This window comes from Bombus affinis, chromosome 11 (assembly GCF_024516045.1).
Source record: "Bombus affinis isolate iyBomAffi1 chromosome 11, iyBomAffi1.2, whole genome shotgun sequence".
Taxonomy (NCBI): Eukaryota; Metazoa; Arthropoda; class Insecta; order Hymenoptera; family Apidae; genus Bombus; species Bombus affinis.
The window spans coordinates 6,916,295-6,930,101 of NC_066354.1; the positions used below are offsets into that span (position 1 = coordinate 6,916,295).

The 13,807-nt window shown below is 42.2% G+C and overlaps 1 protein-coding gene across 3 annotated transcripts in view; it reads right to left on the minus strand.

The window, feature by feature from the left end:
• The window catches only part of LOC126921951 (kinesin-related protein 4-like), a 28,453-nt gene that overhangs the window by 1,432 nt on the left and 13,214 nt on the right, over nt 1–13,807 (minus strand). For 2 of the 3 annotated variants that reach the window (XM_050734040.1, XM_050734041.1), the window contains 5 exons: nt 9,469–9,575; nt 8,901–9,178; nt 8,259–8,436; nt 5,487–5,656; nt 468–4,033 (listed from right to left, as the gene is read on the minus strand). In XM_050734040.1, the coding sequence (XP_050589997.1) occupies nt 468–4,033; nt 5,487–5,656; nt 8,259–8,436; nt 8,901–9,178; nt 9,469–9,575 (4,299 nt within the window). The remainder of the gene's footprint in view (nt 1–467; nt 4,034–5,486; nt 5,657–8,258; nt 8,437–8,900; nt 9,179–9,468; nt 9,576–13,807) is intronic. The other variant, XM_050734042.1, reaches the window with a different exon arrangement.

Here is a 13,807-nt window from a genome sequence, read left to right on the forward strand (position 1 = left end):
GAATATTTCCATTAACTTTAGACTGTATAATATAACATTGAAATATCATGTATAATTTGTATTAATGATACTTCCATATTTCCATAATTAAATAATATTTCCATTAATGTCAAATTATACAATAATATTGAAATATGATACATAATTTGCATTTTATAATATCCCATCTAAAGAACTGAAACTAAACAGAATTCGATCTAAATGTAGATAAAGATACAATGTTTCTTTATTAAATCAGAGCTCTATCACCGGTATCTAATTAATAAACCTAATGAAATAAAAATATATTTTATAAATAATCCACCCACGCAATCCTATAAAAACAATCGCTGCAGGTTCTTTAATCTAAAAATCGAAACCAGCAGAATCAAGAGAGGATCTAAAGCACCGTCAGAAGTTCTCGAGAAGACTCTCGACCTATCAAAGACTCGGGGCCGAGAATGTTTCCCTTCGCGATTGTTCCTCACCTCTCGAGCATGCTCGTCCCGTTCACGTACTCGCTGATAGAGTTCAGATTTCGCATGAAGGTCACCGCCTCGCTCAGATACTCTTCGAGAACGTTCCTGCCCGCACGATCGAGCATGATCTTTTCTGTCTCGTCGTTGTCGTCGTCGTCATCGTCCTCCTCCTCATCCTCCTCATCCTCCTCCACATTCTCGTAGCTGTCCGACTCACTGCACGTGTTCTCCGATGATTCTTCCACGGAGAACTTGACCTTCTTGCGATTCTGCTTCGAATTTCCCTCGAATTTCACCGAATCCTGATCTTCTTTGTCTTCTTCTGAACTCGCAGACTCACCTTTCCGTTCGCTTTCCAAGGTTAAATTGATCCTTTCCTCTTGTTGAGAATCGTCAGTTTCATCGTTGGAAGAATGTACCGAGTTTAGAACTTCGGACATGTTTTTCTTCATCCTCTTTTTAATGATAGACTTCAAGGTTCCTGATGGTTCACAAGTTAACTTCTTTTCGAGGACGTTGGGGTTGGAAAAGGATACTTTCTTCTTCCCCGAACTTTTCGCATGATTCAAGTAAATATTAGATTCGTCATTGGTTTCTTCATAGTTATAACAAGGCCTGCCCAAGATCAAAAATTTGTAATCGTGTATATTAATAGCTTCTGTTGACTCTGTAAGATTCTTCTTAGGGAATTCCACTTGATTGTCTTCGAAATCGTTAATAGATTCGTTCTTCTCTTCGATAGATTTTGAACAATCTTTTTTAGTATGCGCTACTACGTCAGGTGGACAAAAATTCTCACGCTGTTCAAGCATCTGTTCGCCTTTCAGTATCATCGACTCGCTACATACGTTACTCTCGTTATAGTCCAAACTATCATCTGAAAAACCATGTTCATGATCCATATTATTATTTAATTTAATATTACAAGAAGAAGGCTTCATCTTCGAGATCTCTTCGATGTTATCCATCTCAAAATCCACCTGTGATTCTTCAACGTAGTTTCTATGCGACAAACTTTGTTCGACCAGTGGAATTTCGCTGACTTCCGGTTGCCAAGAAGATGGGATAACTCCCAAACCCTTCGAAGAATCTATCGGATGGATCGTGTTAACCAAGGACATAGGAACTTGCCAGTTCCTCCAAGGATCCTGGTAAACGGCCGAACTAGGTGTTCTTTCCAAATTAAAACTGCGCTTCCGGTTGATAAACGCCTCCGTGATTAATCCATCCCTGATAAATCCTTCAGCCTGAACTTCTCTCGGAGAGGGCTCGTGCTTCTTCGATTGGGGCACGTACGATGTCCCTAGGGAATTCCTGAAAGTAATGGAATTCCTTATCCTCGTCCCCTGCATTCGATTCGGATCTGTTCTCGAATACTTGGCCGCGTTGTTAGGGTCCTGAAAGATGTTCTCGATTCGGAATACCCTGCTATCGGCTTGGCTAGGCGTCGATGTGGTCTGATCCTTCGAACAGAAGATCTCGTTACGAAGATCGTTCCATTCGTTGGTTTGAGCTTCCTCATCCTTCGTAGAACGTTTCTCATTTTGTTGCGATGCCTCGTTGTCCGGTACAGCGATCCTAGAATCTACGGTATTCATGGTTTCGATGGTAATGTTGATGGTATCCGGTAGTGAAATAGAAATTACACTTTTTTCAGAATTATTAATCGATGAATGACTTTGAGAATCTTTGATGGAGTTGCAACATCGTCTTGCGCAGGCAGGAGCTTTGTTCTGTGGTAATGATTGACCAAAGACTTCCGATCGCGGTGTCTGTACCGCAAAGCTACGACAAGAAGAGAACATACTCGTATTCGTCGAACTTTCTGCGTATGCCACTCTTCTGTCAGCTTCTTGACATAGATCAGACACCTCTGTGCTACTTAAATTGCTCTCCGCGTAATTTTGAGTGTCGTCCGAAAGAATTCCAGAGTCATTGCGCGGGGAGTGAATTTCGTAATCGTATTCTTCGAGATCGTTCGCCAAACTTCCCACGTCTTTACATCTAACAATGTTCGTCTTAGGTTTCTCCGTCGAAGTAGCAGTCTCTTTCACTCTCAAAACAGGTGTCTTTTGACTCAAAACGTATTCGCAGTCTTGGTGATCATCTGTTAGAACTGCAACATCCTGGTAGACTATCCGTGGCGTTTCTGTAAGAGACGCAGTGTCCTTCATACGAATAGTCCTCGAGCAGTCCGTCTGAGTGTCAACGCAGACTCGTCTACGTTTACCCAGCATCTTCCTCGAGATCTCCTGCAGCTTCAACTTGGCCATAGACTTTACCTCGCCTGTGTCTGGAGGAGATCGCATCCCTGGAACATCCTCCACGTTTTTTCTACTCGAGTACAGTCTCTCCGTAACTGCCGCCACGATTTCAGCGCGTTTGACTCTTTGAATAGGCGTGTGGTTCCTGATGGAAGGCTCTTGGTCTAACGAATTCTTTCTACGCAATAGTTTATCTCGAGCCAGACTCGAAATCAGAATCTGTTCGTCTTTCGAACTACTCGAACTGCTATCCTTGCTAGTCTTTCTCTTCAGGTTCTCCAAACTAGGCTTCCTCGCGTAGTTTTTTATCTTCGATCCAGGTTGGTTGTTGGATTCTTTTAGACTCTTATCCGAATCGTTGCTACCTTTTCGTTGAAGCTGTTCTTTGGACCAGTTACCTCTATTCGATATCTTCTGATCATCGATCTCCCGGATATTGTTTAACTTCTTCACCCTATCAGGAACCGTACAACGTTTCTCTAAATTTGTATGAGATCTTTCCAACGAGAATACAGGATCTCTATTCTTCTGGATCGCCTCCACCGAACCAAATTTCTTCAACGTGTGTAGATTGGAAAGAACAGAGGTTGGAAACACGTGCACCGAATCCTGCTTACGAAACTTCGGCCTTTGCTTAGGTTTGGAAGCTGATTTTACTTGATGACTTTCGGAATTTTGATAAGCCTCCGCTTCGATGTCCCCAAAAGTGTGACACGAGTTCACAGAGCTGCTTCTATCATCGTGATCGATACTGTCCAGTTTTTCAAACTCGCCGAACGCTTCGTGATCGTCGTTAGCCGCCTCGAAATCCACATCGATCGATTCTTCTTCCACAACCTCGTCCGAACAAATCTCCTCGATCTGAACCGAGGATTCTTGCAGATTGTTATCCGGCTTGATCAAAACCGCAACCAATGTGGGGATGTCGACGAACACGGACTCGTGGATCTCGCTCACTTCGTCTTCTTCGTCGTTCAACTCCGTCACCTTTGCTCGGTTGAAGCGATCGCTCGTCGCCAAAAATTCTAGTGAACCGAATTTCTTTTTGGACGAACCGACCTCGTACGTGGTAACGCTGTCGCTGGAATTGGATCTTCGAACTGAAACGACGCTCTTCGGTCTTTTTTCTTCTTCTATCCTCGATCCAGCTACTATTGCTTCCTCCTCTTGGGATTTTTCTCCCGAATTTCGCCGGGTGGATCGTTCAGTTGATTCTGCCTCGGCTTCTTTTGATGATCGATCTGTATTCGTATTGCAGTTTGGTCGATTCTTCTGGCAACAACACAACGCGTTCGTAGCTGCTTCTGCGTTCTGTAAAATATGATTTTTTACGACGAAAATATAACGTTGGAATATTAGGCAATGACGTTCATCCAAATCTTTCAGTGCCCATGCGCTTCTCTCTTTTATATTCAAGCACTCATACTTACACTCAAGTGCGTAAACACATAAATCCCTGGAATTTGAAACTCAATTACTCGCAATAAGCAAGCAGACAGAAAATTCTTGCGTTCGTAACAATGAACAACGTGCATTGAAAACCCACAATTGCCAAATACCTTTCATTCGCATATTCTATTCTTAAGCACTCGGTTCTTCCACATACATAGGTATAATTCAATAAATCGCAATCACTCTCAATCAGATCCAATAAACAATCAGAGGAAATTCCTGTCCCCAGAATAATATATGATTGGCAGGTGTCATTTTGAAACTGTTACCACGAAAGCACGCGCGAGGGATTGATTAAGATAATTACGTGTCCGAAACGAATCGGGGAAAATCGATGACTGGCAGGAATAACGGCGATCATAACGACCGAGGGAAATTCGATGAGGCTAATTAATGACCGATTACATAACGCATAGCATGATCGAAGGATATTGTAAAATCTACTCATGCCGGATAGGCGAAATGGAAATGCGGATCACTCGTTAAACGCACGCACCTGCGAACTGTATTTTATCAGCAATCGTTCGACCAATCCACAGGAAGGATCGGGCGACCGGTCAATGAGTATCAAATAAACGATTCATGCATTTCATTTGCGTAATGACGATTCGACGATACGAGTTTATGTTCGCTTTGGGGCTCGATAATAAACTTGGTCGATTTATCCTCATTGCTTCGTGAACCAGATCCTGGACTCCTGGGCAACGCGAGATTTCCCGTAATGGCGAATCGATTTCGGTTATAAATAAAACCCCGATCCCCTCGCCCCCTCCACTGATTTTATCCCCTTCCTCTCCTCGTCTTCGGTAACTGTGAATTTATTTTTCTATTTGTTCCGGTTCCTATTAATATTCATGCCACGAAAAATACTGTTATTGCCGTTTGTTTATGAACACACATACCGGTATAATGTGGAGAAACGGCATCGTCGATCTACCGAGAAACGATTGAATTCCGAAGTCAATTTGGGGAAAATTGTTCGCTCGTATGATCGATGGAAATGGAAATTTCTTTCATACAGTTCGCATTTATCTCTATTATCTCATCTACATATATAACGTGGACAAATGTCATCAAAATAGAAAATCAGTTCCGATGAATTTTCAGATGTACGATCAACTACGAGATGCGTGAGAGTGCTTTGAAAAATTCACCGTCAGGATGTCCAAGCTTTCCTCCATCAAACTTTTCTCAAAATATTCTATGGCTATAAACAAAATGATTCCAAGAAAAATGCGTCTCCAATATGTATTCGAATCTTTCAAATCACCTCGCAATTTTTCATTTATCGTACGTTATAAATTCGACTTGCCTTTTCTAACAATAAAGACTTTAATCGGGCCACCTCAGCTCTCAACTCGCGGATGATTCTCGCCACGGGATCCTCGTTGACCACCGGCCGATTGACCACGCTTTGAGCTCTCTGCGCGAATCGCAGCGTGTGCGCGGTCTCGTTGTAACTTCCGCTTGCTGGCGAGATCGCTAAAAACCAAGCACAGAAGATAAAGCTCGCTGTAATCAACACCTGTACACCATCGCGTACGTGTTCATTCATCTACCGTCGACTTTTTGATTTGCCACCGTATAATCCCTCGCTATTTTTCCCTTATAATTAATCGCAGCGACTAGTCCCACGAGGTAAAATTTCATCAAAAATTGTTTTCCCTTATCTTCCAATCCGTTGCAACAACGATTAATCGAATTTCAGGGTGGAATCGATCGAATAAATTTGTTTTAGCCGTTGGTCTGAAACGCAAAGCGACGCCCTCGAAAAAAGAGGCAGGCAAATTTTCCTCCGTTTTCCATCGTTCGAGGCAGGTCTTGCGCGAAATGAAAAACGTCACGTTTCAACGGAATTTTAAATTCGATCAGGTGTCATGGGAGAAAAAGGGCCCGTTCGAACGTCTATCGTATACTATATCCGCGGTCAACCATTAATGCAGACACTGAATATTAAACGTCCTTCTCCCCTCCACCATCGACACGATAATAAGCCCCGAATGCTATTAGCAATTCAATTGGACGTCGATGATCATCGGTTTGGAATATTTCGCCACGATTAATTATACGCATCGCGGCCGGCCTACGAATATTTGCCGATTCTTCCGTTTAGGTGGTATCGAGCCGACCGTGCTAATTAGTCGATCGTTTTTCCATCTGGATTCCAGCGATTATATACCACGTTGGATGCATTAGATGAATTTCCAGTCATCCGGAAATATTGGAATAATTCGAAGAAGAGGTGATCACCGTTATTGTTTCACCAGATAAATTCTCATTTGCCCGTTTAACCGAAAAGAGAAAGAGTAAAATGTTGCTTTAGCGGAGGGCGGGTCGAAAATCGTGGTAGAGCGAAACAATGACCGGACAAGCAGGGGGATCGGTATTTTTCAGGTTCAACCGTCAGTGCACTTGTCATGTATGAATATCAAAAAAAAAAAAAAGAAATTTTTCCATGTCGATAAACTGGAAATTGCGAAACAAAAATATTTTTCAATTGGGTGGAACCGAATCTCGAAACTGTTTGACGAGATAAAGAGTTGATCCATGACAAGGCAATAGTCGCGCTCTTCCGATTCCATTCGATCAGTAAAGTATTTTGTTATAAAATAAATCAAGAGATCTGCGCTCTTTTTCCAGGCTGCACGCGGTCAACGAATATTTTATTCTACGTTCCAGATCTGTGGTCAGATTTACGAAGGACTCGGTCTGTCCTAATGTACAACTCACCCTTTGTACGGATGGCCACGCAAAAAAGAGTTTCCCATTCTGTACCGTAATTTCTCTACATGCCACATTTAACTACAAGACTCAAATTCTACAAGACTTACGGTCGACCTATTTACAAGAGTTACTATCGAAACTTCGTTTTTCAACAAAAATACCGACTTTCGTTGCTACCAGCCACTACCGAAAAAGACTTATCGCTGACTTTCTTTTAAACAAAAAACTGATCGTAACTGGTGAAAGTGTGCCGTGATAATATGTATGCAAGTATTAGGTTGTCCCAAACGTTTCTTTCGTTTTATAATATAAAGAAATAATAGGTGCACAATATATTTTATTTTATATTAATTTATTGAATTATGCATGATCCATTTTGTTCTATTACTACGAGTAGAAATATATATAATATATAATAATTCGATAGAATGATATAAAACAAAAAATGTTATACATTTATTATTTCCTCGTAAAACGATAGAAACTTTTGGGACAGCTTAATAGTATAGGTCTATCTACGAGTAATCTACGCGCTAGAATTGTTGCATTTCGTTCCATCGAGTGGACATTTCAACGTCAGCCAACAGGAGTGAAACGTTCAAAGAGCAGTGCGGAACTGCGACTTTGACAAGCTTAAAGGATTTCGTATTTACCGATTCCCGTCAGTACGCTTTCGCGCCGGTTATCGAATTTTAATCTCCGCGCCTTAGCTCGCCTGGAAAAGCATTTAAACCAATTACCATCCGGGCCGAGTCCGGACTCCGGTATCGCCGGGATAATTTCATGAATCAGAGGCTCGCGATAATAATTCTCCTCTGGCAATTAACTGGAATTTATGGAAAGCTGGAGTTAAGTAGTGACAAGGGTGGGAAAGGACTGGGTGAGTGGGTGGTAACGGAGACTGAGAAGATAAGGAGAGGATGGAGAGCGTCGGCCAATTTTTTTTTTTTTTTTTTTTTTTTTTTTGTCGCGTCCTGGAAGCTGAGTCGTCTTCCCAAATTAAATATCGCGATCCTGGTACGACCGGGCCTCGGGAACAGGAGTGAAATGGAGCAGTAACTGCGTTTCGAATAGAACGGGACGAAATCTGGAGGAGCGAATCTGGAACGAACGGTATAAACGGATTAGCGACGAATCAAAGTGGAAAGAAAGCTGTTCGTTCAACGTGTAAATCATCGTTTAACTGGATACACAACGGAAGAGGCGTCTAATAAAAATAAATACGAACGAACGAGGGGAAGAATGAAGCAGAAGTAAGAGGAAAAGAGATATAAGGAGGGACACCTCGAAGGCTATGGATATCGGGAGGGTGAGGAAAAGTGAGAGCAGAAGAAGGGAAGATCAAAGGGAAGACACTTACTGGCGAGCATAATGGTAGTGGCATTTCCGCCAAGTGCGTCCTTCAACAGCCAAGTAAGCGAAGAATCTCTATAAGGGATGAACCTCCTGCCCGAACCACTTCCGGTCGTGCCTCTCTCCGCAAGGGCTGATATTACGTTCCCTAGAGCCACTAGACTCTTGTTTATATTCGCGCCCTCCTGCAAAGACACGTGTCACGCACTGCTTTTTTATTTCGTTCTTGTTCATACGATCAGTCGGATGAAACCACTAGAACTGTATCTTGATTACGTAAAGCTTCGTTCAGATTGATCACTTATTGGACTTATGTACTTAAACTCACACGACTTGATTAATGAGGATGAGCATAGGAATTCGGGAGTATATTTCAAGTAAAGTAAATAACAGATTTACGCTGGTAAAGTGATTTTAAATTGCCTGAATCCATCTGAACAAAAAATAGATTATTTCAACGATTCGATTCTTTTTCCACATTTCAATTCATCGAATTCCGATTCGTCGAAGATAAAAGCATCCTATACGATCGAATCATCCGAAAGGGAAATCCCGATCATGTAGCTTTCCGATTTCTACCTGCTCAAAAAGCTCTATCGATCGGTTCGTTCGTTCGCGCCAACGATATTATTTTTAGGAAGTGACTCACTTTCAGTCGATGTACGCCGCTGCACGTGGCCGCGCTCTCGCTGCCCGCCAGATCGACCAACCGTAATTTGCTACCACCGCGTGGCGAGATCTCTTTCTTCCTCGAACAGACGCTGTTACCGACACACTGCGATTCCTCTGCAACGGCGATCGTCAACAGAGCGTGGCTGCGACTGCTACTAGGATTTTGCAACGTCGATGCTGTCTTCCGGGCTTTCGTTCCCTCCTCCACATAGGACATCAACGACCCCAGCGTGCGAACCGCGTGATGGGTCAGTCCTGTTACGGAAAACATTGAGAAGAATTACAAATTTGGAAACTTGAAAGACGAAAGAATGGATAGATGAGCAGGTGATAAGGAGTTTCATACATTTGAAGAGAAAAATGTTAGAAATTGAAAACTTGAATTATATAAAATTGACAGTAATAAATATCCTTAGAAAAGGTTATTGTCAAATGCTGAAGAAACGAGTCAAGTGGCAGGAAATCTCCGTGACAACAATTATTTTAGATAACAATCATCGAAGTTGTAGGATTTCGAAGCGAACTGAATGTTCGATTGGCGGTACCTTGAACATAAGGGCCGAGTCGAGGATGCTCGCGAACTCTCAATCCGCTCGTGCTTGAGGACGGCTTCAAAAGATCCCTCACCTTCTCGTTATATATCTCCAAGTAACTGAAACAGAATTCAGCCAGCGTTACGCTCCAACTATCGCGTTTGATTGATTGCATTCATTTCAGGACGCCGCTGATGGATTCGCCCTCGACGTTGAATCCGATCGATTTGCGACGATTTTACACATTCATCCTTCCAAATCAACATTCCAGTCTGAAACATCTCTAAAATACCAACTGCAACGCCATCTTTAAAAGATATCTATATCGTAAACCTAAGCCTACCAGCTATATATATTTTAAACGTATAGACAATAGGATAATAGCTTCTAAACTCTCTACCAAAACAATTCACACCAAGAGAATTTTCCAAAGTCCTCGTCCAACAATCCCCTCCATACAAATAGCTCTTCTGACCTAACCTTTACTACCCGACGTTTAAGAGCCTGGTGTGCTACTTTATTGATGAGTCCACTAGCAGCTCTAGCACGAAACACATCTTCTTTTTCTTCTCCTTCATTCATACATCCTCATCTCTCCTTCTTTCTCCCCTTCTTTCTCCTCTTCATTCAGAACCACAATAGCAAATTGATGGAGTCTACTTTGTCGTCTATCAGCAGAATATATAATAACAATTCCAGTGATGTATAGCAAACAACGTGTCACGTTTACCTTGCTCCGTCCAACACGAAAATCCATGAAAAGAGCTGTCGCGGTTAACCAATAAATAATTCCATATCGTCGACAACAGCGTATCGCATTAGCCATAGATATTCAACAAGTAACCAGTGGCTGGTGTAATCGGGAGTGACCCGCACGCGACACACGCCGAATATCAAAGAGATAAACTCCACGTAACACGCTTGATAATACGATTCACTAAACTGGACACGTGAATATTCAACGACCATCTAAACAGTACGATTTCGAATTGTAGGCGCGCAAGAAAATCCGCTGGGGACCCCGGCAAGGTCGGGCAAATTTATCGGATGCACAGCCAGCACGACGCATACTTTTCGTCCGAACGGTGCTCGCAGCCAGGCCACCGCAAGCTCCCGGATCCTCTTAACGTCATTATCTGCTCCACTGTGCTCGTGAAACGTCCGCACGTGCCATCGTAAATCCGCTTAACAGCGATCGGAGTTTCAGAAACACTTTCCACTCATGGATCTCGTCCCACACATTTTGTATCTTTTCACTCTTGCTTAGTTTTTCGACAGGATACTTTGTACACATGTGTGTATTTTCTGATTTTCTTAATTTCTCAAGATTTGAATGATAGAGGAAGAATTGAAGTATTTCAGGATTAAAGTAATACGGTGTTGGACTATTTCACTTAAACTCTCGCGTCAAGCAATCCAACCTCCGAAATTCGACAGCTCTACGTGATCTCGAATCGCTAAAGTTATCCTCGGATATCTGCATTTTAATTGGCCACATGCAGTTTAATTGTATTTGTAACAAATCGTTGGACAGCAGAAAAGTGTGCATCTATTTCCCACGGCTCTTGAAAATATCTGCATCATGATTAACACATCGAATAAACGTAAAATGTCGATACGAAAGTTCCACGTGTAAAGCGGTCACTGTTCAAAGAGCAAGAACAAGCACCGATGAAAATATTTCTGTTAGAAAGAGTTGAAACACGATTTCACAGGATCCCGACATCGTTCGTCGACTAATCAAAGCTTGCAGGTCGGAAAATCAGCGGAACAGGCGTTGAAAAATTGAAACTGTTTCGAATTTCCTGCGGAACCGTCTGAAATTCTCATCGTTGAGCTGACCTAAAGGATTCGGCTCTTTTGACGTCACGTATCCCATCCGTAGACCACGGACCGGGCGTGGAATTGGACTCCAAGTAAATAGGGTCATCGGTGGTCTGACTTCTAGCCGCTGCAAGTATTCAGGAATGCTTGGAATACCCGTGAATAACCGTGGCCCATCGTTCACCGTATGAATGAGTTCACGAGCCGCCATGGCGTGGCTGACCAACACGCTTCCGGAAATTAGAAAATCGAACGGACTCCTAGAATCAGCCTGTTCACGCTGCTTTCCTTGACCTCAAAAACCGTTCCACCTAAGCCTTTTGCGCTGGTTCGCACGCGTGCAAGATGAGAAACGACGAGGAGCAACAAGAACGAAGAGGTGCATCTAAATTTACCGGGATCTTCTCCTAACTTTCACGGTTCACACGATCGTGCTTGGGTCACACGGACCGTTTACTCGTGTAGTTATCTATTTAGTTTCGTTTCTTGGTTCCAATAGATACAACCTTAGAGTGTTTTTGGGTAGAAATATTTCATCTTTAAGGATGAATATGATATAATCATTTTTATTGAAGGACTACTCGATTAACAAGTAATTTTTCCACGACAATTATTCGTTCTGTGTTTCGTAGTCGGAATAACAGAGTAATTTTCTTGTTCGTGATCCTTTATTTCATGCTTCGAAAGAAAGTTTTGTAGAATAAGATTATCGTAGCGAAGGAACACAGCTGTAAATTCGATTTTCGAATAACGATCGAATGCTCCGATTGTAAGTTATTTGCATTTACGATCTCGAAATTCGCAGGGGCGAGCCAATAAGAAGAAAACTGGCTCGGCCCTTAAAAGAGTAAACCAGTAGCTTCGCGAAACTCGGTTGTTTTTATCGGCGTCGTCGACTCCCGCGGAGCCGAGCGAAAAAGCTATTTAAAGTTTCGCCAAGATAACCGGCTACCTTTGTCCGTTCAACGTTTAACCCGTGATCTGTTGCATTCTGTTTTTCTCCAGACACGTTTATCTACGAAATAATTCTAGTTAAACACACTGTTGACGAGTCAATATGTTTAACAGAAAATCAGAAAAAAAGAAAGAAAGAGAAGAGAAACGTGTAAATTGAGTCGAAGGAAAGATCGACAGAGATAAATAAAGAAAAGCGGTAAGTACATTTTACGAGAATTTGGGGATTTTTCTATCGAAAAGTTTGTGCCATTTTTTGGCCTTCCGGAAACATTAGAAACTTTCGTCCAGGTACAATAGGTCAAATCGTGCATCAGCTTTTCTGTTTTAGAATTACGCACGGATGACTCAGATCTAGTCGTACTAAATTTACTCGTGTCCGAGAGTATTCTAATCTCCACTGAGAAAAAGCGAAATCAAAGAGCGAAGCTGATTCAAAAAACAATTCGCTGAGAAGCTTATCCTTTTTCATTCTTTCAGAGTAATTAAAATACCAATGAACGATATTAACGTATGTACAAACAACACGTACGCTTTTAATCTAATAAATTATATAAATTAACGACAATTCATATCATCCAATTATGTTTACTAAAAGAAATCGATTCTGATAATTGTAAATCTTGAAGCAAACAGAAAGGATCAATTGATTTGTGTTAATTAACGAAATTCAGGTGAAAACCTGAGAAAGTCGTTCGTCAGAGGCTTTAAAGTTGTCGAGTGGCTCTCGTTTTCACCGGTGTCGGCGGGTGCAGAGGAAACGAAAGCTAGCTCTCGTGTTTGCCGGATATTACGCTGGCAAATGATGTCGAAATAAGAATCGATCCATCTTTTATCTATTCGTGCAATGTCAAGAATATAGCAAGATTTCTCTCCAGACTATGACTATCTCTAGACTCTAAGATTTTAATAAAACAATGAATATGTTGATTAGTCGTAATGTAAAACAAAGTCCCGTCTAATTGAGGAAATGCTCCTTTCTTCGATGCCGACTCGATGCAAAGACCGAGCTCTGACTTTTAAATATCATACATAGCCATACTGGACTCGATCTTTTGGCACTCCTTGCTCAACGAGTTCTTTTTTGAATTTCAAATTCGAATAATTCGGAAGAATCCAGTCGGTCGAAGGAATTCCCCTGGATAACATTTCTTTAAATTCAACCGACTGATTGCTTCATCGGCCGGGATCCACAGATTCTTCGTAATCACGCGACGTTTAACGAGTCGTCGACCCACACCACCCTCGGTTGCGCGAAAGCCTCCAATTCGAACGGAGACACACGCGGCGGCGTTCACGCGATTCCTTGTAACATTAGACACCGTTAGACACCCGCTCCGGTGAATATCGACCCTCGATTACTGGGTCACTGGGAGCACGACCGCGAATCAGCGTGAGAGCTCAGAAATCCGCGAGCTGTTGCAATTTTCCATCCCAACGAGGATAAGAAGGTTCGCCGAGCACCGTTCCCTGGGAACTTGATATTTTTCTAAATATTTTCCAAGACTGGTAGTAAACTTTTGCAATACCACGATTATGCACAATCTTGAGATTCTACTGAATCAATCGAAGA